The following is a 27,872-nucleotide window of genomic DNA, read 5'->3' as shown; positions in this document are numbered from 1 at the left end:
CAGTGAAACAATTGACCATATTATACTCGAATGTAATGGTATCCATCCGGAAGTTGATGCAGGCGCAGTCACTGTTCCTGAAGCTCTGGGGTTTAGAGATACCAGTGGCCGGGTGAATAAACCGGCGGTAGAAACTAGCAAAAAACGATTGGAAGATTGGTGGCTTAAACGCAGAGAAGTGACATAATGTTAGTAATGTAGGAACAAAAATTTAATAAATAGAATGATGGTTTAGTTAACCAATATAAATCAATAATTAAGATATAGGGAGAAAAATGAGCATGATAGCTACTGCTACCACCCCGTTTCAAAGGGGACGGTCCTATATTCCATCTATCCATCCATCCATTTCAGGGAGCTTCCGGAGGCCCAACTCACCGAACAGTGCACGCGTATTACAAAGACAAAGCCAGGTCGCCGCCTTCTAGGCCGGTTTCACATCCAGCACACCCAACTCGGAGAGGACAGATGTCGCATTCCCGCTCAACGGAGACGCGCCCTTCACGTGCAGCCTCTCACTGTTAACATGTCCAATGAGGACCATAATTGCCGGCGCGCCATTATGGAAGCAAACCAGAAGTCATCTACGTGGACGCCTCCAGCTTGAACCCCAGGGGACGGTACACGGCCGTTATCATCCCCGTCTCGAGGGTAAACACTCGCACTGAAAAGTTTATTTAGCGCAATCAACACTCACTCCTTCCTACAACTTCTACACCGCGCCGACGACTATTCGGTCAAACGACGACCAGTTATGTCCGTCCAGGCCATGCGCATGAACGTTAATGTACGCGGAGGTACTTGAAGGCCCTCTGACAGAAATTCTGGTCGACCAGGCTAGGCTCAGTGCACGTATCGTGTATCAATTCGTCGCTAGTTCGCCTCCGAGAAGACCTGCTCCCAACAATACTCTTCATCCGTCAAGCGTTGAGAAGAACCTCCGCAGGAACATTACTGACTTTACAATTAGGGAATTAAAATGACCCCTCAAGTTCGAGTTCAAGATAACTTTATTTCCGTCGATGTAGAAAGGCCGCTCCGCTCCCTCGAACAACAAATTTTTAAATATTGTAATTTTCGCGCGTAAATCCGTAATTGCAAACGCCTAACACATTTAGCACTAGAGGCCAGCACCTCTCAAAGAGCTGTATTTGCGCTAATCGAAGTTTCGAAACGATATTTGCAAGAATTTCTTTCGTGATTTCTCTTTTTTTTTATCGCAACCAACTTTAGCAGAGCCTTTTTTTGCAATTCTGTTGGTAGTTAGTACCAATAGCACTTCTGTAGTTTTAAATTTGATGGAAATCCGCAGCGCTTCGTTTGCTCAAAATCTGCGGCCATGCTGTGATCGAAGCGGTTTGCTCTTGTCCGCGCTAAACGGCTAAACACGTTCTGCGCTTTTAATGTGACATCTTGCTTTTTTTCCCCCTGAATTACTTGTTAGGATCGGCAAAAATGGACAAAGTGGACCTTCTCTACAAGAAGTACGACGTCCTGGCGTCCGCAGGGGACAAAGTTTCTGAGGTTAGCTTGCTCCTGCTATGAATGGTGGTTCCCTGCCCGCCTTCTACCCTTAAGCCTACTAAAATGAAAACGCCGGCTTTGCGATTGTGCACTGCTATCTGTCCTCAAATTTTTGTGCTTGACACTAATGAAAGGCACTGCACATAGTAGAATCTAGCTCAAAGCTGATGCTTGCATCTTTCGTCAACATGGCAGGGTGACGTGCGCTTGTGTCCGTTGGTTTAACAAATTCGCGAAGTGTTCAACCTCATAGTTTCTTCTTTCTTGCCTGACCCTAATATCCTTTTTTTTTTTTCTTTTTTTCTTAATTTTCTGCAGCACGAGAGTGACTACTTGGACATTTTGGAATCGGTCAAGGGTACGCCGAGTGAAAAGCGGTTGGCCTCCCAGTTCATTGCACGGTTTTTCAAGAGCTTCCCACATTTGGCCGAGAAGGCCATTGACGCCCAGTTGGATTTATGTGAAGATGCCGATGTTGCTGTGAGTGACGCTGTTTTGCTGGTCATTGCTCGCGTAAGCGGATTGCATAGAATGTTTACTGCAACTTCCCATCTCCGCCTTTCTTATGACCCTTTTCCATATCTGCTCTGAACTACGCGCCAAATCTGTCGAAAGATCTCTGTCCTGATTTGAACACGTTCTTGTACTGTTTACCGTTCTAATAATAGCTCGAGTGTGATCTCTCAAGTACACATTTATCTCTTGGACCTAACTATTCTTGAAAAAAGCTTTGCAAGGTGGACACCCCCATATATTGAAAATACATTTCAAATTGTGATGCAAGAATAGGGGAGAACGACACTGTGAAGCAAAGTCACCTACACGTTCGCGAAAAAGAAAATTTATACCTGCGAGTTTTCCGATGTTAGCCCAAGTACAGTAATTTCAATGCCAGAGGTTCCGTTTCTGCATGCGGGTTGTTCTGGACTCGCTGAATGTTATGCACATTTTAAAAGGTTTACAGCCACGCATCTAGCAAATCTTTGAAGCTGGTGATGCAATATTCAGATATTGTCTGTGCTTGGTTCACACAGTCGCCAGCACTGTAGAGCATGCATAAATCATCAGTCTGAAACACCAACACAATTAACCTGTGTTCAGCTTGTGCAGTAATTGGGTGTACTAGCTGCTTCACTTCAACTTTAATGACTGCATCCTCTATTGGCACATGCAGCATGCTGGCCTTATTGCTCAACAGTCAGTGCCCTGAGATACTAGCATTATCATTAGTAATGCAGCAGCTTTAGGTCAAGCATCTAGATAATGAAAATTGGTGTGTTGTGGTGCTAACAGAACTCTCCCAGCGCCAAGTTTTTTTGATGCTTTTTATTTAGTCCTTTGTCATTGCATATGCTTTGTGCTTGCAGATAATACAGCAATATCCTTGCACCATCACACACAGCTGAAATATTTTTCCCGTGTACATGATTTAGAAGAAACCAATTTTCATGCAAAATCCCTAAACATTGTTTTTGAATCGACAAAAGTTACTGTCTCCATTGTACTGTTACACACTGAACAATTACAGGGAGACTATATAAATCACTGAAACTTGTCAAGTTACGTGATTTCAATACTGGTCTGCTGCCATTATCCTAGACATCATGACTAAACATTTTCTTTTTCTCTTTGCCATTCAAAAAGCACTAGAACCCCTTGACAGTAGTCTATAGCAGGAGAGGTAAGTTTATTTAGCAACGAGTTTGTTTCCACACGGAAGTGTTTGGACACCTGACGTCTAAAATTAGAGCAACATAACACATCAACACCTTTGACACATACTGAAAAGTAACAGACAGCAACAAGGATAGTAAACAATCATGGATGATTTGTTTTCTATAATAACTATTAATTGGGAACTGTCATTATAAAAGCACTACCACAATAAATATATATGGAAACAGCGCTGTGGCTGCACGCTATGTTTGACGTTCATGTCTTGTGTCACAAGTGCGACAGGAAATTTGAACAGCAGAGCATAGAAACGCCGTTTTATTCGCATTGCTTTCTTATCGTCCCTGTACATCAGTTATTCTGTACTCTGAACATAAGAGAGCAACAACTGCAGTTTGACTGAACTTTACAGCCGTGACAATGCGGCTCTTGCAGCTGTAGTAGCACTGATTCTTCAGCTGCTGTGGAACTAAAACAGCGATACATTGAAAAGAGGCATCATTGGCATCTCGAGCAGCACACTCATAAACACGAGAACACTTTCTAAGCAGCGCTGTTGCACAAAAACAGGTAATTACCTACTTGGCAGTTTTCCTAGGATGGAAACCCGATTGAAGGATGCTTCTAATTGTGCAGATCCGGAAGCAGGCCATCAAGGACTTGCCAAGTTTCTGCAAGGACAGCAAGGAGTATGTGCCGAAGATAGCAGACGTGCTGGCCCAGCTGTTGCTCACAGAGGACCACACAGAGCTGCTCGTCATTCAGCATTCACTGGTGACCTTGGTCAAGTTGGATGCTCGGGGCACACTGGGCGGTGTGTTCTCTCAGGTGGTGGCCGGGGAGGACCTGGTGCGAGAACGTGCCATCAAATTCCTCTGCGCCAAGCTGCCTGCCATGGGGGCTGAAGTGCTTACAAAGGAAGTGGAGGAATTCCTCTTTCAGGAGTGCTGCAAGGTGAGTTGGTTGTTGGTGTCCTGTGCATATTTTTTTATTGCCGTTATGTTAAAGTTGTAGAGAAGAAGTGAACTAAGAAAAGTTTATTACTATCTACCTTCATGAGGGTCTCTTCCTTTTTTTACATCTGGGAACATGCTGTCAGGAGTGGTCGAGTGATCCAGTAGTGATGAGTGGTGTTTGCAGGTTTAGGTTCTCTTCTGTTTTGGAGGGCAGTGTGGAAACAAATTCAGTGGTTTGCCTTCACACACAATGTACTTAGTCCTCATTGTAACATTATTGCGGCATTGATAAGCTTTAATTAAGCCAACATCACACACATCTCTCTCTCTTTCTCTTATGCAGTAAACACGACTGCTTGATTTCACTGTGCAGGTGATGCAGGACGTGACTGGGCAGGAGTTCACAAGCCTGATGCAGCTGCTGTCGGGACTGAAGCTTGCCAAGACCATCCCTGGCCAGCAGGCACTGGTAGACCTGGCCGCAGAGCAGGCCGACCTGGGCAAGCCTCTTGTGGATACGAGTGGCGCAGGAGATACATGTTCCCGACCGGAAGCACTCGCCAAACTCGTCCAGTGCATTCGCCAGGCCCTGCCCTATTTCTCTGTGAGTGGGACTTTTGCACCCTTATGGCCAACATTGGTGCAGTAGGTCACGCTGGCCGTAACGAGAAACATCAACTACATTTCTGAGGGGGGTGCACATTAGGGAGGTTTCGCACAAAAGCATAATAGGAGCAATGCTGAGAGACGATAAGAGAGCACCTTGGGTTAACAGAGAAAGCTAACTTGTTTGCCAATAGCTCTGCTATTAGCTGATGGCTCAGGACTACATTTGTGGAGGTGGTCATTGGACTCTTGTTATGATGAGTGATTGTCATATGTATTCACATGCACCGCACCTGTTCACTGAGGTTATTTTTTCATATTTCCTGGGACCTTCACATAGCAAGCAGGTGGGGCATGGACAGTAAAAGGAAGCATAGCAGGGGACAACCAAGAGTCAGGTTAAGGGTCAGGAATTTACGGGGCTACAGTAGGCACAAAACAGGGCTACAGTCGCCGACTGATTGTTCGGACCTCATGGGGACCGCCGAAAAATCCGAATAAACAGGAGTTCAAAAAAACAGAACCAGAAAAAGAAAACCTTATACAGTAGAATCTCGGTGATACGAAATTCGGTGTGATACGAATTCATAAAATTCCCCGGCCAAATTGCATTGCGTTCAGTGGGCAAAAAATCGGATGTTCCGAACACTTTTTCTTTTCGCTACGGGTGATACGAACTTCGGTATCACGACCAGTCGAGGCCCACGTACACACGCACAGCGAGAAAAGCGTGCGCAGCGGCGCAGCACTGATAGCACGGATCACGCACACGCGCGCGAAAGAAGAAGAAAAATTTGCAGCGGGAAAAAACCGGCTTGGCAACCCGCGGCAGCAGCGAAGTTGGCGAAGGAAGGCGGCAATATCTTGCCCCCCCCCTCCCCTCCCGCTCTCTCTCTTTCTCTCCCCTCCCCCCCACATTTTGTTTGTTTTTTTTTTTTTTAGTTGTGCGCACGGCCTTGCGGCCTTCTCTACATTTCTCCGCCGCCCTGCAGGCCACGCTCTTCCGCTTTACGGAGTCTCTGCTGCAGCGGCAATACGTTGCTACACGTTGCTTCGTTTTCTCGTTTGTTGAGGCTGACACCGCGTTGATAGCGCGTCGTTTTGTGATATCTTGGCAACGCGAAAAGGTACATCATACTGCAATGTCACGGAAGAGAAAGGCACTGACCTTTAAAGACAAATTGGAAATTTTAAATAAAGTGGACAAAGAGCCCAAGAAAAGGCGCACTGACATGGCCAAGGAGCTAGGCCTGCCGCTATCAACGTTGTCAACGATCGTTGGTCAGCGCGACCAAATTATGCAGAATGTGCAGCACTTCGCGATGAATTCTAAAGAAGCCAAAACTGCCCACCATGTGAAGTTGGAAGAGGTTCTTCTAACGTGGTTCAGAGAGGTCACGGCGGCCGGCGTCAACATCGACGGAAAAGTGCTTTGTGAGAAGGCAGCGGACATCACACTCACACTTGGAATTGGTGACTTTCAGGCCTCTGGTGGATGGATTCACCGGTTCAAGGTGCGTCATAATCTTTCCTACAAGACCGTTTGTGGCGAAGGAAAAAAAGTCGACGCTTCCGCCGTGGAAGACTGGATGACAACCACACTGCCGTCTTACATAGCGCGACATGAGGCACGTGATGTTTTTAATGTAGATGAAGCAGGGCTGTTTTACAGTCTCCAGACCGAAAGAAGCTTGTGCTTTAAAGGCGATGCCTGCCTGGGTGGACAAAAGAGCAAACAACGTATCACAGTTTTGTTTTGTTGCAACGCCGACGGATCGGAAAAGATGCCGCTGACAGTCATTGGCAAATATCAAAAGCCCCGATGCTTTAAGGCAGCCGGTCGATTGCCCTGCGTCTACAAGGCGAACAAAAAAGCATGGATGACGTCGTCTTTATTTAAGGAATTCGTCACGTACCTCGACTGCAAGATGTCTTGCCACAACAGAAAAATAGTTTTGCTGCTGGACCAGTGCACCGCCCATCCAAAACAAATGACACTACAGAGTGTTAAGGTGGTGCTCCTGCCCCCGAACGCAACAAGTCATTTGCAACCACTGGATGCTGGGATTATAAGGAATGTTAAGCACCATTTCAAAGCTTTGTTGGTGCGCCGCCTCCTCGCGAAGATTGAAAGGAAGGACACGAATCTCCAGATCACTCTTCTGGACGCTGTGCATTTTCTTGCAATTGCCTGGGATCGCGTCGTTCCTACAACCATCGCCAATTGTTTCGCGAAGTGTGGGGTTTTCAAATCCGCTGTGGCTACTGCCTCGCAAGTGCCAGACCCGATTCCCATCGATGTCTGGAATCAACTTGACGTCGACTGTTGCGTTGACGATTTTGTCACCGCGGACGACGACCTCGCCACCTGTGGTCTCCGCACGGTTGAAGATATTGCGGAGGAAGCGTCATCACAGCCTGGCATTCCATGCAGTGACGAAGATGACGACGACCAAAGAGTTGATGACCCGCCGCCGACGGCAGCAGAAACGATGCACGCCATCGATGTTCTGCGGCGCGCCGGGACCTCCGAGTCAGTGCGGGAGAGGACAGCGGCCCAATTTTTCAGTTTTCAAAACTCTGTTATCAGATCTCGCGGAAAAGAAGGTGCAGAAGGATATACGCGATTTCTTTCAACGAAAATAAATAATTCATACCTGTTGGAAGGCTTGAAAACGAATTTTGCTCGTTTTTTGGTGATACGAAATTTCGGGTGATACGAAAATTTTCGTCTCCCTTTGAATTTCGTATCACCGAGATTCTACTGTATCTACACACTTATTCAGGCCCCGCAATTGGCTGGAAAAAAATAATGAATACGCTGCTAGACGTTCCTCCGTTTGCAAGAAATCAGGTCGGCTTGAATCTCTGAAAGGGTCGTGCTGTCACTGTAGGCAGCTGAAAGCATTGTCACCGCTTTCACAAGGTCCACGTGCGACGCCAGCGGAACAGGTGGTGCGTTGTCCTCTGACGAATTATCTCGTCATCGTTCAGCTTCACACATGCGAGTGCTGAACTGTGTCATTTGAAAAGTTCTCAAAGGTGACTGCGTCTAGGATCACTCTGCCGCCACTGCGCAAGTCTTGCAGCACATGTTTGCCATCTGTGGGAAGCATGTCGGACGTGAGATCCTGGGCCGCGGCATCCGCTTCAACTCCAACAAATCCAGCATGCCGAAAGCAGTTTCGGAGTGTGGCTGGCGTCACTGCCTTCCAGGCATCGGCAAGCATGCTGATCGCGGACAGCAGAGTTACAGCATACTGCTTGCCGCTGTCAATGCACAGAACCATGCGGCTCAGCAAGCATGCTCTGTATAGCACTTTCAAATTTTAAATCACACCCTGGTCCATGGGTTAAAAGACGCTCATTGGGTTTGGTGGCAGGAAGAACCGAATGGATTCCAGGTCATCAATGTGGCCATGTGCACCGGAATTGTCCACAAAGAGTAACACCTTGCGATTTTGGGCCTTGAATTTCCGGTCCAGCTTACGTACATAGGCAGCGAAAAAAATGCTGCGTGATCCAAGCCTTCGAATTTGCTTCATATCACACGGGCAATGTTTTCACCCCCTTGAAACATCTCGGTCTCTTTGATTTCCCAGTTACAAGAATCGGGAGCTTCTCGTTTCGCGACATGTTGCTGCCAACCATCACTGTGACCCAGTCTTTGCTATGCCTTCCGCCGTGGCAGGGGTCGCCAGGCACAGACTGTCTTCTCGGGTAACATCTTATAAAAAAAAGGCCTGTTTCACCATCAGGTGAAAATTGGTCCAGCAGCGACTCCAGTCTGTCGGAGTGGTAGTGGTCCATGCACCACTCTCGCCTGATATCTTCTTGAAAATGAGGTCGTACCTCTTCTTAAAATTATGGAGCCAGCCATCGCTGAACTTAAAGCCTTTGATGTTCATTCGCAGTGCGATTGCCTCCGCCTTTTGTTTCAGAAGATTGCCTGACACTGGGACCCGCTTTGCAACTGTCACACAGCCACATAAGGAGTGCTTCTTCGAGCTTTGGGTGGCTGCCCTCTCTGAAATTTTTTCTTTCCAGCGCTGAAGAAGACTTCGATGATTCGTTCAAAATGTTCATTTTGTTCTTCATATAGTCCGACACGGCCTGCTTCGAGATGCCGGACTCTCGGGCAACTTCGCTTTGCCGGCGGCCGTTCTGCACTTGATGGATCACGGCGATCTTCACCATTGTCATCGTTGCGTATTTGCTGCGCTTCTTAGCTGAATTTCCCAGCGCTGACTGCCCCAAGTTGGCGCCATTTCCGTATGCTTTGCTGGTCTCACTGCTAGGCGTATGCAACACACAAGCAACACAAGTAGAATGAACACTGCACACTTAACTGCACCGCACGCCGTCACAAAGAACAAAGGAAGAAGAGACTACCGGATTTGACCTGGATTTGGATAGGCGAGACTGAAACTAGCCATTGTGCCGGAACACACAAAAGCGATGACGATGAGCGGACTCAGCCACTACTGCCACCTCGTGGAGCGGTAAGGAGGCTCATTCCAAAACAGAAATGGCGCTTCATGCTTCAGTAAGCGTCGGTGTGGGCAGCTGCTGTCGATCGAGTTGGCTCAAGGAGGGTCCGAAAAATCAAATGAGACGTTGCGAAGTGTCCGAAATTTCGGTATTTGTTATGCATTACGGCCTATGGGAAGAGTGACGGTGCTGCGAAGCAGTCCGAATAATCGAATATGTACGAATTTTTGGAGTCCAAGAAATCAGTCGGCGGCTGTAATTGGCGGTCAGTGTCAGAGGTCCTTGCCATGCTGTGAACACAAGTGGGCTTGTGCTGACTGACGTGATTCCCTATCGCTAACTTTTGAAGCAAAGCCAGAACATCTTCTTTCAATCGTTTTATTGCTTTTCCTTAGATGGGTATTCATTGTGACCGTTTTTGTCTTATGCGCAGCCGTACGTGTCTTCGGCCAAGTTTGTAGATCACCTGTGCCAGCAGGTGCTCCCAGGCCAAGTGGCAAATGATGAGGAGACTTTGGAGATCCTCAAACTGCTGGCTGAAACGGCACCCTTCGCATCCAACCTCTCAACAGAGGATCTGCAAGGCTGCCTCAAGCTTGTCTTTGACAAATTGCTGGTGAGTGTCCACATGTTGTGAAGCTGTCAAAGCTTTCTTGGCCATGTTTACTCGTGAGCTGGTAGTCAAAAACCCGGTTATAACGAATAACGTGATATAACGAGATTTGTTCGATATACGAAGTAGTACGCTATAACCGAACCTGTTTATAACAAACTTCAGCATCGAATTGGTTATAATTCGTTATAAAACAGTTGATCAAAACATTAACAAATGAAAAATCATGCCACTCACCATGAATAATCTACTCCAAAAGAAGTTTATTACAGAGAAATCTACATTTATTTGCAGTAGGCATTGATTTTCGCCTGAGCACTGTGTTTGGCACCATCAAGGAGAATCGCGTTCCCGACACATGACATGATCTCGACGAACTCCAGCCCACTTCCCTGCATTTCAACGTAATATCGCCGCAGCACATCGGCAGCAGAAAGGGCTTCTTGCAGCGTCGGGTGAGAACGATAGTCTCCCAGTGGCAACTCGTCGGGGTCACCGGCACCAGATGCCAACATGTCTGCAGCAATTTCGGAGTCCAGTGGGCTCGCTGTCACAACAAAACCGCTGTGGCGTTACGGGGGGAGGCTACCTTTGAATACCAACTTTTTTGTTTCTTGAGATAATTGAATGAAATTTTCATGGTAGACTCATGGCACAGCCATTTGAATAACTGCAAAGTTCCGTGGATCTGTGCACATTGGTACTCAAGTAACCGAAGTATATCAGGATGGTTCACATGAGTTCCTTGTACCATGCCTGGAGAACTTGCAAAATGTGTTGGTGCTATGAAATTCATTATGAAGGTTCCTGAATAGGTACCAGAGGGCAAGACAGAGCCCTTTTTTTTTAATTTCCCTGTTGAAAATTTTTAGCACTGCATTGAGGTTAGTGCCACTAATTAGACTTGCATTAGCCTAATTTCGATTGTTTATTATTAATTCCAGAATCAATATTTTAAAAAAATAAGCTTGTCTTGCCCTCGGAAATTTATTCAGGTGTTGCAAATATGCAGGGTCGCAGTGGAGCACCAGAGCAAGATGACCAGCGTGGCAGGCTTCTCATTCTGAACAGCCCTTGCCGTGCTTGCGCTCCGAGCACGCGCTGTACATCTTTATTTTCCTCTAACACTGGCTGGTAACGCTGATCTCAGCGCCTCCGCTTTATAGCGTCGGCGGGCGCTATAGGCACACAATAAAAAAAAAACAGGTGGGAATCCGATTAGTGGTTCCAGAGATACTGCGAGAATAAGCAACCATACCATGAAAAAAATTCATTCTGAGAAAATGGCCCTTGAAGTTTAAAGCAGCATTTTCAAGTCTAAAGTTTGTTTTTCATTGCAGCACGTTGTGCCTCCACCTCCCCAATTCTCTCGGAAAGTGCATTTCCATGCAAATGGTGGACGACGCTGACGCGTTATCGCTTGTGATGACAGACTTTATACTGGAGGCTCAGATCGCCGAGGTTGATATGGTCGGTATAGCAGGCACGCTTCAAACACCGTCTCCTCACGTTGACACGAAAGATACGCAGTTGGAAGTGGCAGTGCAGTCGGTCTAGTAGTGTTGTTGCAAAGGCAGCACTGATAGAAGCATCTCCGCGATCGTTGGCAACGCGCTTCGCTAACTTCGCGATTAGGACGGCATTCACAGAACGACGACGTATGCAGTGTTTTGAACTTCTTAGCGCGCATCGTGGCCGACCGTGTGACAATCCACAAGGTGCACAAAACCGTTCAAAACACGCCACCAGAATCCGTAATCAGCGATGATCATGGCGATCTCAAAAATGGTGAAATGTGAAGCAATTCAGCGAGTGCACAAAGAACGCCAGCTCAGTAGGCAGCCAGAGCAAACGACGCGCCAGGGAGGGGCCACCGCGTCAGCGCGTGCAGCAAGTCGTGCTATCCCCTACGTTCTCACGGAGTGCGCGCTTTTCCAATCACAGCCCGAATTCGAGACGCGGGAAGCTCAACAATCCCTGTGAGGCCCCCAATTCTGCTACGCCGCGGACGCCGCCTCCAAAGGCAACATGGAAAAGGGCAAGCATTCACAAACAAAACAAGACCTAGATGGCGGCGCTCGGTTTAGCGGCAGAAAAATGGTGCGCACGCGAAGTTTGGGTGCTTTTGCCATTCGCTCGTGACTCTGGGGCTGCCGCGCCCAGTTGTATATTTAATTTAAATCAGTTCCATGATGAATTAGGCGTTTATAGTTATAGAAAAGGTAGTTTAGAACATATTCAGCCGAGATAAGTACTTTTTGAAAAGCCGACTTTTTCGCGATTTTTCGACTTTCAAAGCCCACGTCCCCCCTTAAGTGGCAACAAGCAGAGCTCTATGTTTTGAGCGAGACGCCGCAATGGTGCGCGGAGCAGTTGTCGAGGAGGAGGCAATTGCATCCACTTTTTGAAAGTTCCTCATTCCAGACCCTCAGCCAAGTCTCAAATAACGTCCTGGTCATACAGGCCTTTGAATTCAACTTGTATGTCACTGGGAACAGAGTGCACCCTCTCAGAACATTGGAGACTTGAACTTGCCAATGACAAGCAGTTGCAACTTTGCGGAGCCGTCCATGTTCGTCGTGAGACTCGGGCCTTTTTCATTTTGCCTCCATGGCACTTTTCTTGGCAGTAGCTGCCGAAACAAGGCAGTCTCGTCCGTATTAAAAATTGTGCATGGCTTGTACCTTTCTGTCATACCACGTCATATGTCCTGCATCCATGGCATGGCTCTCACCTGCTACCACTTTGGTTGAGTAGCGTTCCCTAAATCTTTGGACCCAACCACTTCCAGCCGTACTCCTCAACGTCCAGGATGCAGGCGAAATCTTTTGCCTTCTGTTGCAGCATGGGGCCGGGGACTAGTAGATGTTTTCTGCGGATGTCCAAAAACCACTGGTATAGGGCTTTCTCCACTTTGTGGCAAGCCTGCTTGCAGAAGCGATAGCCATCGGCTCTTGGGCGGTGCTGCGAATTGTCTGGACCAACCAAGCCAAAAATCATTGTAAACTTCAGTTTATCCGACTGATAATTCGCTATTTCAGCGTGTGTTATGAGGTTTGCCTCTAGAGAGCTGTGACTGCAAGGCCGGAAATGTCCCATTAGCCTTAGAAAAGTCTGCTAAAATGTGTCTTATGGGCTTTAATGTATAATGATAAGTTCACAGGAAAGGAAAAGCACAGTATCTGTCACACTTGTGTGAACACCTGAACCATGCCGTAGAGGAAGGAAGGAAGATGGGAGTGAAAGCAGAAAGGGGTGCCAAAGTGGGGATCTGTAACATGCACTGACATCGCACAGCACACGGATGCCACTTAGTTTCGCCTCCCATCAAAACGCAGCTGCCGGCAGTCTGGATAGAACCCGGCTACTCCGACACAGTAGCCGGGCGTCTTACCACTGCATCACCGCCGCGGGGCCGCTTTAATGTATATTGTTTTTAATTTTGGATAAGGAGTTTCGGAGAGCAGTGCATTGCTGCATTGCGTCATTGCTCAGTGATTAGGGCACTCGACTGCTCAACCCATGGATGCAGGTTCAGTCCCAGCTACATTTTTGATGGATGTGAAAAGCAAGGCGCCCGTATACTGTGCAATATCAGTGCAGGTTAAACAACCCCAGTTGGTCAAAATTTTGGGAACCCTCCACTAAAATATTTCTTATAGACTTGAGTGGTTTTGGGGCATTGTACCTTAAAAATCAAACCGAGTTTTATATGATCAAACATTTTTCATGACCACATGAGATTCATATCAAGATTCTACTTTACAAAACTTTCCTACACTTCATTACTGTGAGCCACATAATCTTGATTCGTATATGTATGAAGGTTCTCTGGTTTCTTCCATATTCGACAGGAACTGATGCCCCTGCCTCCGGCGGGTGAGGAGACCGAGAACTCCGCGGATCAGCAGCATGAGCCTGAGCTTCAGTTGAGCCACGTGGAGTGCCTCATGTACAGTTTCCACCAGCTGGCTAAGCGGAATCCCCAGTTCCTCACTGCCGACGAATCAGCAGAGCGGCTCAGGGACTTCAAACTCAGGTCGGTTTGCAGCTTCCCCTCTGGCTAGCTACAACTGCAAAGCTTCATTTCCAGCACTAGTTGAGCAAGCATGGAAAGAGACGTTACTGTTGGATAAACTCAAGAAGCATTTCGTAATTCAGCGCACCAAGGGTTACTGAAGTCTATGATACATAGAGTTTAATTCATGTGACCAGCATAGCAATGCTGTTTGCAAATTACTTTCACTACATTAGGAGGCTTCAGCTGTGCCTTTTACATGACCCTGGCAGGTTGCAGTATCTTGCTCGGGGTGTCCAGGGCTACATAAAGAAGCTTCGCTTGGCGTTACAAGGAAAAAAGCCTGCTGAATTGAAGACTGAAGAGGTATGTCCAAAATTGGGACTTTACGACATTGCACATTGTTGTCTACCTGCAGCCTTGCAAGTAAATAAGGGTTGAGCTACGGAGGTGGGCACTCGATGTAGGTCTGTCTAGGCAGTACAGACCTGTGGTATGCATTTGACAGTACTGATAATAAACATACTCTAACATATTCATCCATTCCTATAGCATAACTAACCAGCATAGAATGCTGAATTTAAAAAAAAAAAAAAGAATGTCTGCGATTGACCGCACACCCCTCGCAGATTTCTCCGTGTCGAGTCGTTTGTGGCACTTGTGCAGAGTTTTCGCATTATTCCCTCATGGTGCATTCAGACAAATTTTCGTGCTAAATATCTGGGCAGTCAGAAAGCTATCGTTGTGTCTGATGTGTAGCTAACAGTCATATCTTTATGTATGTTTTATTTTTACGTATGGGCAATGACAAAACTGATAAATCCAAAGAATTTGATCGTTGTAAGTGATATAGTGTTGTATTTGTTATCGTTATAAGTGGATTACACTGTATTCTTTTGGCTCGTGCTTATCATCTCAAGTCAGTATGTTAGCAGACACACATTTTAGGCAGTTTAATGGGTCCTAAAGTATATTTTATTACTATTTGTCTAATCTGAATGAAACTTTTCATCCTTGATCAGTTTTTCATGCTGATTTCAAATCTGTACTTGGATTTTTGATAGGTACACTGGTTCAGGGACTGTGGAAGTATTAAAAAAATAATCAGAGGGTGCTTTTTACACGGCTTTCTGGCAATTTTGCCTTGCCAAACACAAAAAGTAAGCACATAGACTCTATACCAAAGACACGCTCTAGGAGGGGATGCTATTTTTTATTCATTTGGAAGCAACTTATAGGAAAGGAAAGGGACCAACTATTACTACATACATTTTTGTTGAATTATCTCTCATTACCATGGCAATTTGTAATTAGCACAACTGCACTAGTGCAGTATGAATAGCATCACCCCCTAGATTTTTTTAGTACAATTACAGCGATACCTAATTTGCCAATGTTGCTTAAAAACAAAATAGAAAAAAGCTCTATAAGGCTGCGTGCAGTGCCCAAAAACACTGAAATGGGAAAAACACATCTGAAGTTTCAGACAGCTGTAACTTTTTCTAGAATGCAGCTACAGCAGTGTGAATGACATCAATGTGTAGCTGTGTTCAAGAGAAAGCCTATAGTAAATATTTAACTGTGCCATCCCCCAAAATTGCAAAAGATTGTCATAAAGCCATGTACTGCCTCTAGGATCAGTATGAGAAACTGCATTTATTCCTTCACATGCCTGTTCCTGTGCCTATACAATGTAAAGAAGTACTTAAATTGTGCAGTAACGGGGTGTCACCGTACTAATAAACTTGCAGAAGGTTTAAGGACAAAACATAGGGGCATATATTTCTCAAATTGAGCTAATAAACTGGTCACTATCCCAAAGATGCAGAGCCGCACGCAGAGTCCTTTGAAATCCAATGCTGTTTGTTACTTAAATGGCAAAAATGATTTGTGCATTGTGCTTGAAGCGGAGTTTTACATTTTTGTAATTTTACTTTATTTCCTCAGAACAAACTCAAGGTGGCAGCTCTGAAAACCACATCCAATATTAATGCACTCATACGGGACCTGTTCCACGTTCCACCATCGTTCAAGTCGACCATCACGCTCTCCTGGAAACCTGCAGCCACAAATGTACGCTCCTGGCCGCCTTTGCGGATCCTCTTTCCTCTGTGGTGTCAGAACAGCCAAATCCTACTCCCTTTTCTGTATGAATCGTGTAATTAACATTTGTTAGTTCTGAAAACCCCAAAAACTGGAGTTGGTTAGCTTGTGGAGGGCAGCTTACAGATGGACTGAATGTTCCTATATTGCATGTTCAGTGTATCTGATGGTAACTTTCATTTTTTTTTTCTTTGTATAGTTCTTGCACTATGCCATCATCTCCACACATTTTTAGTGCGAAAGCACATGTAGGATCACCGGAACTGAGCAGAAAAATATGTGCATAGCTAGTTACCATATCAGCTAGGCACATCATTAGGCCTGTGCTAAGCCTAGCGTAGCCACTGGTGATATGAAGCTCCAGCACAGACTGTATAGCAGAAACCTGCACAGTTTTGTATCTTATAAATTTAAAGCCTAAGACAAACATTTTGCCAAGCTCTGTGCCAGTCTCTCATTGCTATACCAGCCAGCAAAACTATTCCAAGCAATGTTTTCACACATTTTAATTGGTTTAAACAGAGCTAAACCCTAGTTAGTTTTTGTTATTGGCTTTTCTTGTCACAAACTTCTGCTCTGTTGTTTGTGAGCCACCTGCAGACAGCGGATTCTCAGCTTTCTCAATTGCGTGACATTCACTGTGCAACAGAGAAATGCCTCTACTCTCTCCGTAGCTGGCATTTCTCCTCGTCTTTTGCCTCCGTCAAAACGGAGGCAAAAGACGGAGGCCACAAAAAAGGCCACAACCACGACCAATGCATTACAGAAGTAGAGACACCACATTTTTGTTTTCTTTTTAATGATGTGCAGAGCAGTACAAAGCGTGAATGCCAGCATGGATTGCACAATAAAAAAAAAATCGAATCTATAACTGAATTTTTTTTTTAATAGAGTTTCGGTTTCAGTTGCAACCACCGAACGGCAGCTGTGACGTCACAGACACATTAAGGGGGGACGCAGGTCTTAAAATCGCGAAAAATGGTCAAAAATGGCAATTTTCAAAAATTGCTGTTTTGAAGTCTTCAATGTCCCGACTATGCCTCTACAAAATATTATAGCTCAATTCCTACTCAAAGTATTAAAAAAACGGCAATTTAGAAACGTCGGTGAGCCGAAATTGAACGCCAAACGCGAAAATTTGCACCATTTTCAAGCCGCCGTAGCTCCGCGCGGCGCGAACCGATAGGCGCCATCTTGGTCTCGTTTGAAAGCTCGTTTCCCGCTCTTTCTCCTGGCGTCTCTCAACACGCTGTAGGTTTTCGCACAGCGGAGCTTTCGGCATCCGTCCGCAAGGGGTGAATCGTCGCGAGACAGCCGCTGATTGGGTAAAGCGCGCGCTCTCCGAGGCGCAGCCCTCTGATTGGCCCTGACGCATGCCTCACCTCCCGCGACCGCGTTGCCGACTCTTCGTCGTCTGCTTTTGCCCGCTGGCACGTGATTTTTTGCGCTCCTCTTTGTTTCCTAGCATTTCCCGTTCTGCATTTTTTCTCATCGTTCCTGTAAATATTTTGACTATTAACTCGCTCCTCTTAGCTTCGAAGTTATTGTTTTCGTGTGTATTTGCCTGCCTGGTGTCTATTCCGCGTGTCTCGATGGCGCGAGACGCGCGCTTGAAAGCAAGCACGCGAAAAGCAGTCGGCAAAAGGAGACGCGCGTGGAATAAGAAGAGTGCCACATCAAGAACTACAGCTTCGGTGTTGCCGCAAGCTGCAGGGCCGTCGGCGGATGCGGCTGGATTGAACTCGTCGACCACAGTTTTGCCGATGGACGCGGCTGGACCGAAATCGTCGATGTCAGCTTCGTTGGTGGACGCCGCGGCTGGACCGTGCCGATCGGCGTCAACTTCGGTGTTACCGCAAGTGTCTGCAGTTCCAGTGGATGCGCCCGTCGAAAATATCGACTTTTGATGCTCTGCGAGTCGCTTCAAATTCTGTGTCGTCGGAAGCGGCCCAGCCGGCTGAGCTAAGCCTAACGACGACTTCGACGTTTCCGCACGTCGCTTCAGCGCCGACGGACGCGGCTAAACCGAGCTCGCGTGTTCAACGTTTGGACACAGTGTTTTTTACGGAGGCGGAGTGCATGGAATGCGAAAAATGTGCAGATAACGCCAAGACGTCATTGGCGAAGAAGTCTGCGACTTCCCGCAAGTTCGAGCTGATGAACGTCAGCACAGTAAGTGTAGACGACGATCGCGGCACTGAGTATATAATTGTTGATATGAGCATACTGAAGAAGCTGTTTGCATCCACAAGCTGCAGAAAGTGTGGGATGGCCAGTGTTCAACTCGCGAAATGCAGCGGAAGAGAGTATGGCTTAGCTGTGAAGTTAGTGCTCACATGTTTGAATTGCGATTTCGCCGAGCGGCACTTTTCGTCGCCACGAGTGCCCGGGAAATCGAGCATCACACTCTTTGAAGTAAATCTGCAGGCGATGAAAGGCATACAAAGTATAGGGAAGGGAGTGACTGCTCTAGCGGATTTTTGTGCAACAATGAACCTCTCCCACCAAGGACTTCACCACAAAACTTTCAGGGGGCACATGAACACCATGGTGAAAGCTTGCCAGGCAGTTGCTACTGCTACAGAAGCAGCAAGTGTCAAAGTGGTGAAGGACTTATACAAAGACTTCCTGAACCCAACAGGAAATGTAGAAGTGATATTTGATGGCACATGGAAAACGCGTGGCCACAATTCAAATATTGCAGTTGGCTGCATTATAGAACTGTACACTGGCCTTGTACTGGACCATGTTGTGCTTTCGAGGTACTGTCGTGGGTGCCAAAGGGCACCTGATCCCAGTGATGATGGTTACGGTGACTGGGCTGTGAAACACAAGTGTATGAAGAACATTGACTGCAATGCCGGACGAATGGAGACCAAAGCAGCTATGATTTTATTCAATAGGTCCTTGGAAAAAAATGGGTTGCGGTACACAACCATACTTTCGGATGGTGATAGCCGCACATTTCATGCATTGACCCAAGAAGGCGTGTATGGATATATATCCATCGAAAAGAAGGACTGCCTCAACCATGTCCACAAGCGGATGGGGACGGCTCTTCGCAACTTGGTTGAGAAAAAGAAGGCACAAGGGCAATCTCTTGGCGGAAAGGGCAACCTTACCCAAGAAAAGATAAAAAAGATCACCAATTACTATGGGTATGCCTTGCGGAGCCATAGCCACGACGTCGCAGGCATGAAAAAGGCAGTGCAAGCTACGCTGTTGCACCTGACCTCAACAGATGAAGCCCCAGATCACAGTTGCTGTCCTCAAGGAGTTGATTCATGGTGTGCCTTCAATCGTGCTTTGGCAAACCAGGTGGAGCCTCCACCACACAAAAACCCTCTGCCAGGCCATGTTCGCACTGCGCTTGAGCCAGTTTTTGCCAAGCTGGGTGACGAGGCCCTTTTGAAGCGCTGCAAAGATGGCATGACACAGAATGCTATCGAGTGCCTGCCTGGAGCCAATGCTCTAAAAACACGCATGACTCTTTGCTGGCTGTTCAAAGGGCTGTTGCAGAAGCAGTTTCTCGCTTCAATCAAGGGATGGCAGCAACCAGCAGAGCTGTTGCAGAGCAGCTTGGTTATAGCCCTGGCAGGTGCCTCATTCGTAGGAGCCTTGAAAAAGATAAACAGAGGCTGTGCAGGTCTGATAAGGGTCACACCGATAGTGAAAAGATGAAGAAGATGGCCAAGAGGCACAGGCCTGACAAAACCCAAGACTACTGCCCAGGACTTATGTGAATGATTTAAGATTCAGAGACTGTAGCAAGTGACTTTCTGAGCATCTTTTTTTTGTCAAGTGCCAATGCCATACATAGATTTTCACAGCCATTACATGAACAGATTTATGTAAATTTGGTGTCATTTTGTTCACCAATAACTGGGCTGCATGCTAAAGCATTAAATCTTTCCATGTGATTGGAAAACAAAAGTGGCACAGTGAGTAAAACTTTGAATGCAGTTTTCTCAGCTTTGTTTATTTGGTAAAAAGCCTTGCCTTACGGAACTTTTCATAATGTTTGCATGCACGGATTTTATTGAACTTGGTATCATTTTTTTCAGTAAAATCTCAGCTACATCCTAAAGCTTTCCATTTTCGATAGTCTGATAGACTAGCAATTAGATCAGATGTAAACTAATTATCCCACATTGTTTTTTTTTCTCCCAACTTTGTTATTCATTCATTACCTATATAATGACTTCTTAAAAATTTCCTTAGTTTTAGGATGTGCAGTAGGCTCTTGGAAATGACAGCATATTTTTAAAACCAGTTTTTTTAATTAAGAAATTGCCGTAATGGCCCGTAAGAAAAGACACTATGTGCGGTACATTATCTTGCCATATTTTCATGTCTAGATGAGGTATTTCAAATCTAAATACATATTTGGAATCACCATTCAAAGGTATATCACCATGGCAATTTTCAGCAAGATAGGTTAAGAAATAAAAAAAAAGTTAAGACCCTCATCCCCCCTTAAAATCATATGAGGCACACAAACTGCAGTACGGTCGCTTCCTTCATTCGCAGCCAATCTTGCGCAAGCTAGTCCAAGACCTGTAATTGCAAAAAATTAATAAGCAGTTAGTGTAGGGCAGTCTCTTTTCAAGACTCTCATGACTAGAACTTGTCTGTAATATCACACCCATCGTACAGCAATTGAATTGAAGCTGAAATCAAAACTGCATAAGCAAAATATTCAATTATATATGATTTAGCTAGCTTTAGGTGGATTCCATGTCATTCCTTGTGTACACTTTTGTCTTGCTTACTATTTCAAAGAAAAACAAAACGTAAAATTTTGGTCTGTACTCCTTCAATCCGTGCATATAAAATGATATTGTTTTTGCCAACGATGCTTAGGACTTCTACAACTTGTAGAATAAATGTCTTATTTGAACCCAAAAATTTCTCAGTCATTGACTGTTTCTTGGAAAACTTTGTTTGGCCCCAATTTCACTAGGAGCAGTAGCACTCCAGTTTTGCTCCAAGAATTTAGAATATATATAAGGGGGCACAGTGTCTTAAAGCTGGTGTTCTTGTTATTTTGGGATCATGTGTAAGGCAATTGCACAGTCACGTTCAGTGGGTGGAGCATGTCTCTAGATAGTACAGAGTTCAAGGTAAGCATTTTTGGAAGTAAATTAAGCTGATTTGTTTTACACTGAATTCCGTTGAAAACCAACCAGGTGATTTCTCATTGTTCATATTATTCCGGAACGGGAATCTACCGCATATAGGTCAAGAAAAAAGGACCATATGTGTTAATGGAATGAAGAAATCATTAAAAAATTTGAATTTTTTGTGGGCTGCCATTGATTTTGTTTGTGTTCTTTTTTTCATTGTATCAAGGAAAAGCCAGCCTCTGACAATGCTCAAACCTCTCCGTCAGCTGGGTAAGCAGCCTTTTCTGTACACATTCTTGTCTGCTATGTTCTGTGTTAAATAGGTGTATCCAAATATTCTCAAATACAAATGTGGGGAAAAATGTCTTAGAATATCTAATGTTTGATCAGGGGAAAAAAATAATCAAAAATAAAAAAAATAGCAAACACTGTGCATCTTTGTTTATTTCATGATTCACTTGGTATTTGCAAATTAAAGTAAACTACAACTACACAGAAGTGTATACTCTACTGAGATATCAAATGTAAATATAATACAGGATTTCATGTACTAGTTTGTTTGTACAGAAAGGACCTGGTGAAACCGGGTGGAGTCGTCATATCGCTGCTCAGTCCAGAGTAAACTCTCGCTGATTCAGCCTTCAAGGCTCTAGAAAAAAAAATGTCTGAATTAAAATTAACTGAGAACTCAAATTATCGAATGGTATCAAATGGGCCAAAATTATCAAATAGGCCTCTAAACTCTATGCAAGATTACATTCGTAGGTGCACTTTTTGGCATCACATCACTGTCGTTTGCTTTGTTTAGGTTTGTGGAAATGGTTGCGTGAAGCTTGTGGTGTAGAAAAATTGCCCACCAGCAGATTCTTTGTTGTTCCTTACTGGGCTACATTGTCGTGAGTATACTGCGAAAAATAGTAGAAAACTGGCGCATGCGTATATGATAGTCTTTTTGCTGTTTCTTTCATAAAAAAAAAGTAAATTATAGAGGGCACTTTGGATGACTAAAGTGTGATGAGGCGAAAGCCATTATAGCGCGGTGGATCGTAGCCATCCACTACGGCACCTCCTCCCTCTCTTCTTTCGCTCCCACCTTCCTCCCTTCCTTTACGCTGTGTACATGTCTGCAGAGAATTGTGACAGATACTTTGCCTTTTCTATCATGTAAATCAATTTCAAACGCCGCTGATGCCTGCTGTACTAACAGCTCCTAGACATCTGGGTCTGCTTCTGTTTGCGGTGTGGTGCCGCGTTCGAGGAAGCGGCAAATAAAAGGCGCCGCATGAACGCCTGAATCGGACGCCCGGCGGGGTCAGCTTCATATATGCATGAATCGCCTGGTGACGTCATGACCTGTCATGACGCGCGCCCCTTGTCGAACACTACCAGCATAGCATTGAATGCATCAAAGTTCACCGGCGTTCTATAATTTGTGTACAGGAAAGGAAAGGCGCAGTATCTGTCACTCGCGGAATCCCGCTATCATCCTCACGGTAGCCAAGGGGAATTATGAAAAGCGTTTCATGATTCGGGATGTGGCGCAATGGTAAAATGCTTGGCTGGGGATCCAAGGGATGAAGGTTCGATTCCTGATGGAGACAAGGTTTATTAATTTATTTTTTGAACTTTCGCTCTTGAAAACGTGACACCTCTGCTGACAACCTTCTGTCGACAATGATGAGGCAATAATAGCACCCGAATCGTGACCACACTTGCCAGCATGTTGTTGCGGCGAGCACCCGAATCGTGACCACACTTGCCAGCATGTTGTTGCGGCGAAGAGGACGTTTGCTAGATAGAGTGCGTGTGTGTGCTAGCTGACCGGAACCTTTTCAAATGTGCTGCCTTCCTTGTCGCGCAGGGCAAAGGGAGAGAAGCGGCGCATTACTTTCCCCGAGGATGCGAACAAAGGGGCAAAGAGGATGCCACCCACATCCAAGAATGAGCGGGAGCTCTACAGTCCCCCAGGCGGCAAGTACAGCACCAAAGTACAAGGCTTTCAGGGTGAGCAGACTGCTTCCCCCTACCCTTGCTTCACAATGCTGCAACTGCTTGGGCCGGAACATTAGCTGCATTCGATTCTCGTTAGCTCACTGTTATTACTCAGGGGGAATTTTGTTACTATAACTAATGTGCCCGGTTTTTTTTTTGTTTTTCTCTGTCTTTTCTTTTTAGTGGCCGGTTGTTGGAATGAGCTTGAAGAGTTGTGTGTCGCTTCATTGCTTTTTGTTTTCATACTCTTATTTATAGTGGCCCTTGATCACTCTGTGCTAAATAGAAAGAAAAGTACTGTTAGCCAATAGTTGTTATTGTCTCTAGAAAGAGTAGCCATGAAAAAGTCCTGGAAAGGCTTGTTAGCGGCGGAATTATGCACTTCACAGTCATGCTGCTTTACCACCTCTCTCTCTCTACCACACCCCTTTTAGTTTAGCTTTCCTTGCCTAGCTCGAAAGTCAGCTAGCCTTCTTTTTTTCTCCTGCGTCTTTAGCATGAGGTGCAAACACCTGTGTTATGGGCCTGCTTCCTTTACTTTTTTTTTTCCGCTTCATGGCATCATCGTATGTTTGAAACGCAACCAGCAGTATTGGAGGGCGGGGCACAGAATTGTTTGAGTAGCTTTCAGACAAGAGACAGTGCACCCCTGTTCAGGGTAAAAGAGAAGTGAACATGGTGAGCAAATGAAAGTCAGAGTAGCATCTATACCTCGTGGGCTTAACTAAACCAAGGCGCGAAACTAAAACGTGCGTTTGGGGCACCTAAACAAATATAGCCAAAAATTGCCTATGGTTGACCAGTGGCTATCCCGAATAGAATTGCGGACACAACGAATTACGAAGATTCGCTCGCCTAAGGTGATCAGCCTCTGTTTGGCTCAACTTCATGGGTGAATGCGCCGGTACTGGCGCGGTGCCACATATATATGCTCCGCGCATGTGCAGTGGCTCTGGCGTATCGGAAAAGCAGTGATGTCATCACTGCGCATGCGTGCCGCGGCGAACGTGGCAGCTGTATCTCTGAGTCACCGTGCCACGGAGGAGTCGGCGGTGGCCCTGGCACGCCAGCTGTGCACCGTGTGACGTCACTCCCTCCTGGCGCAGCGGCATCTTTGAGTCACCCGCGCAGCGGAGGTGGCGGCGGCTCCAACGCGGAGAGCTTAGTGTTACTTCCGCAACAAAAGAGCAACTGACAGATGAGACCTTAGACACTTGAGCACTCGATTAGGGAGGCAGCTTTATAGAGGTTGCAGCCTGGGGCCTTATCACAAAAACAAAGGGAGGGCGGCCTTGATTCTAACCTGCTTAAATATATATGAAATCACAGATGTTGTGTCTTATGAGGCTACCTGCTTTCGCTTTAGGACTGGGGAAGAGTTTTTGGGGTTTACAAAAAATTCCTCCTTCTAGTAGCATTAGGAGAGGAGTGGAATCAGTTTGAGGGGAACATCTGAAAAATGTAACGGAGACGATATGTGCAATGAGGAAGAAAATCTCCCTCTCTCCCTTCCACTACCATTGCTGATGCTTTACCTCTCAAATTGTTTTGTCACTCCTGTTTTTGCTTTGGGAGGAGGAACAGGCATGCCATATTTCCTCCTGCACAGGCCCCTTGTCTCCTCCTTGCGAAACGCCGTGCGAGAACCACACACAGCCTGATGCGTTTGTCTTAAGGCCCATTCACGCTTGTGAGTCACAAAGGGCATGCCACCGAGTGTCGCATGCGACAAGGAAGCCACTCCGACTTGACTGATATTCACACTTCTGAAGGCAACCCGGTCGAAATGAGTCCTGTCGTCAGTGGCGACCCGCTACAAAGGGCATAGCCACCATCACCATCGATCTGCACTGTTCAACAGCAACCAGAAGAAGCCAGATGTAGAGCTAACTTCTGTTGATTTCATCCGAGCCGCTGATCGGCTACTGGCTTGTGACCAGTTGTAGCAAGGCTGGAAAATTGAGCTTCGCTCGATCGACCAATGCGGCCATTTGTAAAAGTCTCTTTTTGACCAGAACAGTCGCACAACCTCTGCAAGTCACGAGTGTGAATGGGCCTTTAGGCGCACTAATTGTTGGGCTTGTATTATGATGTTCTCTGAAGCTGACGCCATCACAATGCCATGTCCAAAACATGGGTGGTGTCACTTGAAAGGCTCTAAAATGTTTGCTGGCTTGTCTTTGTGTGCACACTGACAGGCTGCCCTGAACTCAATTCGCAGGTTCCTTTCGTTGAAGATTTTTCTTGTTATACCCAGATGTGTATGAAATAACTCTTCATTTTACCATTCCAGATAAGCATGTCACATGCTAAAGATGTAAAGAAGCATGCATGGTGTTTACTAATAGTGTACATAACATTTTTTTTTTCCTTTGTCGACAGTAGTTCACTTAGATGAATTGTTAGTGTCCCCCTTGATACCATGCCATTGATAACCATTATTTACGATAGATTCCGCTTTGCTATTCTTTAATTTGATGCAGTTAGAGGAACTGTGAAGTATATTTCAGTAGTGTATCGGGGAAATGAAGTGAAGGAAAATGGTTAGGGGACATGCATATTAACTTTAGTCTCCTTTTTTTTTTTTAATCCTGCCCTGCTTAATTAATCCATGAGCCAGAATGCAAGACCAGTGAAATGCAGCGAACTACACCATTACTGCCAAGTCCTCAGGTTCAGTGTAGAGCAGAGGAGGTTGGATTTATAGACAGAGATTGCAAGTGGTCGTTGACGTGACTTTGGGCCTACAGTGCATGTGTGGTTCTTTATTTTGTACAACTTATCATAACAGTCTGTTTCATGTAATGAGCTTCCTCATGCAAAATGTCTAAATCTGGTCATGGACCCTTCAAAAGAGAAATGGGATTCTAGCTTGCAGGTCACACCTTCGTTGTGGCAACGTATTCTAACATGAGGCAACCATATACTACTACAGTGAAATCTCTAATTCGGGCCCTGAATAATTAGAAATTCGGATAATTCGAACCACAGGCACGGTACCTACCGATTCCCAAGTAAGAAATCTGTGGCTCCGTACGCTCATTAATTCTAATGACCGAGCTTGCTGCAGTTCATTCGGATGAGGGATCGCGTTGCACAGCCAGCGATCACTGTGATACACCTCCTTAACCTCACTTACATAGAAAAGTGGTGTCCACACGCTTCATGTAGGCTATGGCAGACACGACGATGGTGAGAAGCTCCCCGTTACTGAAACAGCCCAGTCGCATAGTTTCGGTTTCGCTTTAACTTCGCGCTATCCCACTGCTGCGATCGGCGTGCGCGTTGGCCAGTTGTTGTTTTGGGCGCTACTTGGCACGTCACTGTTCTTTTATGGCATAATGCCGTTCTGATGTCTATTGTATACCTCTCACATACATCCACATAATGCTTCCAGTGCACTGCAATAACTAAGCTGTGTGAAACGTCATGCAGATGAAAATACTGGGACGCAAATAGTTTTGGTTTTTAAGGCCCATTAATTTTCACAATGCTTCTTTTGATTCTTGCAGCTCCTGCAAATCGGGGCAGTGGCCGTGGTGGCTTCAACAAGTTTCGCGGCGGAAGCAGGGGAGGTTGGCGGGGACGGATATACTCGTGAGCAGTCTAGGGTGCTGGGCTGCTCACTTTCTCGCATCTCCTCCCCACCCTCCATCATCTCACCACATGCGTCAGCTGCCAGCATCCACTTCTCTCATTGTCAGCATTTCCCTCCTATGTTTTGCTGTTGATATCTGCATTGCTCGCCTTGCGTTGCCTCTTTCTCTTTTCTCGTCCAGCTTTCAGATGTGTCAGATCATTACGAGGGAGCAGGCATTGACAGCCCAACCGCAGAAATATTTGTACAGCTTTTATTTTTATTTGTGTGTTTCTGACCTACCAACTTGTTTCTACCTAATATCTGGACGTGAAAATGCCCTTCCTGTGATCGCTCATCTACCAAACGTACTTGTCCGCACGCGTGGGTGGATTGATACAAAGCTAAAGGCAACTTACCGGCAGAGTTTGTGGGAACCAAAATTTTAAGGCTTCGTGTGGGTGTGCTTTTGTAGATTTTGTGCCGTTATTGTACAATAACAATTGAGCCTCTTGCTTTGCTTCTGGTTTTATCCTTTTCTGGATGCATGTGTGCTTTTTTTATTCTTTTTTTTTTTTCTGAGTCATTGTTTTTACATGTGTATGCTTGCGGCATCCTTCATAGCTTGCCATTTGGACCTTCTGCCATGCCCGCCGCCTGTGATGATACGGAACACAAGTAGTTCCCTTTGTCATGGTTGTGGTGCTTGGCAAAGGAATTCTGTGTGGTTGGGCTGATTTGTAAATAGCTCAGGTTGTGCAATCTGACTGCTTTCCTTCTCTCCTCCCCCCTTTCTCTGTCCTTGTTGGATTTGCATTTTCAGTTTAGAGCATCGTGAGAAGGCAAATCATTTTCATCAGCATTGAGTCTTGCCATAAGCGTTTCATTCTGTGCCTTGCTGAGATGCACAGATTAATAAAAAGTAGGCTTCTTTATTTCAAGTGAGATGAGTGCTTGAGATGGGAAGAGGCAAAGGACTGTTGACGATCAACAAATACCACGCACAACAGTGGCGTTGATGTGATCTGCTGGTTGGGCTGCCAGGCAGATATGCCTGCCAGCCACCAGGATTCGCACTTAACATGCTGGGAGACATATGGAGGCTTCCTTGCTGGCGTTTAACAAATTTTGTGATCCTTCCTCCTGCAAATTGGGCAGTTTGTATAACACCAAAATAAAGTTTTTAATTAAG

The 27,872-nt window shown here is 45.8% G+C and overlaps 1 protein-coding gene across 1 annotated transcript; it reads left to right on the top strand.

Annotated features, from left to right (window-relative positions):
• Positions 1 to 1,347: 1,347 nt before the first annotated feature.
• Positions 1,348 to 27,872, top strand: cass (apoptosis inhibitor cassowary). The gene is made up of 11 exons (XM_084602235.1): positions 1,348 to 1,524; positions 1,843 to 2,004; positions 3,835 to 4,152; positions 4,528 to 4,758; positions 9,685 to 9,867; positions 13,719 to 13,903; positions 14,155 to 14,248; positions 15,830 to 15,955; positions 21,338 to 21,381; positions 22,973 to 23,115; positions 26,616 to 27,872. Exons 1-11 carry the CDS (start codon positions 1,456 to 1,458, stop codon positions 26,702 to 26,704), a joined length of 1,644 nt encoding a protein of 547 aa, XP_084458361.1. The 5' UTR covers positions 1,348 to 1,455; the 3' UTR covers positions 26,705 to 27,872.

The sequence above is a fragment of the Amblyomma maculatum genome, chromosome 4 (genome assembly GCF_055883805.1).
Source record: "Amblyomma maculatum isolate TAMU_Amacu chromosome 4, ASM5588380v1, whole genome shotgun sequence".
NCBI lineage: Eukaryota > Metazoa > Arthropoda > Arachnida > Ixodida > Ixodidae > Amblyomma > Amblyomma maculatum.
The sequence above is the reverse complement of the archived record's forward strand: the minus strand, read 5'-3'. Positions and strand labels throughout refer to the sequence as shown.

Bases quoted from the DNA above. Each gene is read 5' to 3' on its own strand.
- cass (XM_084602235.1), top strand. From the start codon at position 1,456: ATGGACAAAGTGGACCTTCTCTACAAGAAGTACGACGTCCTGGCGTCC. The intron at 13,904-14,154 runs GTCGGTTTGCAG...TGACCCTGGCAG, and splicing joins CTCAGGGACTTCAAACTCAG to GTTGCAGTATCTTGCTCGGG. The intron at 21,382-22,972 runs GTAAGCAGCCTT...CTTGTCGCGCAG, and splicing joins CAAACCTCTCCGTCAGCTGG to GGCAAAGGGAGAGAAGCGGC.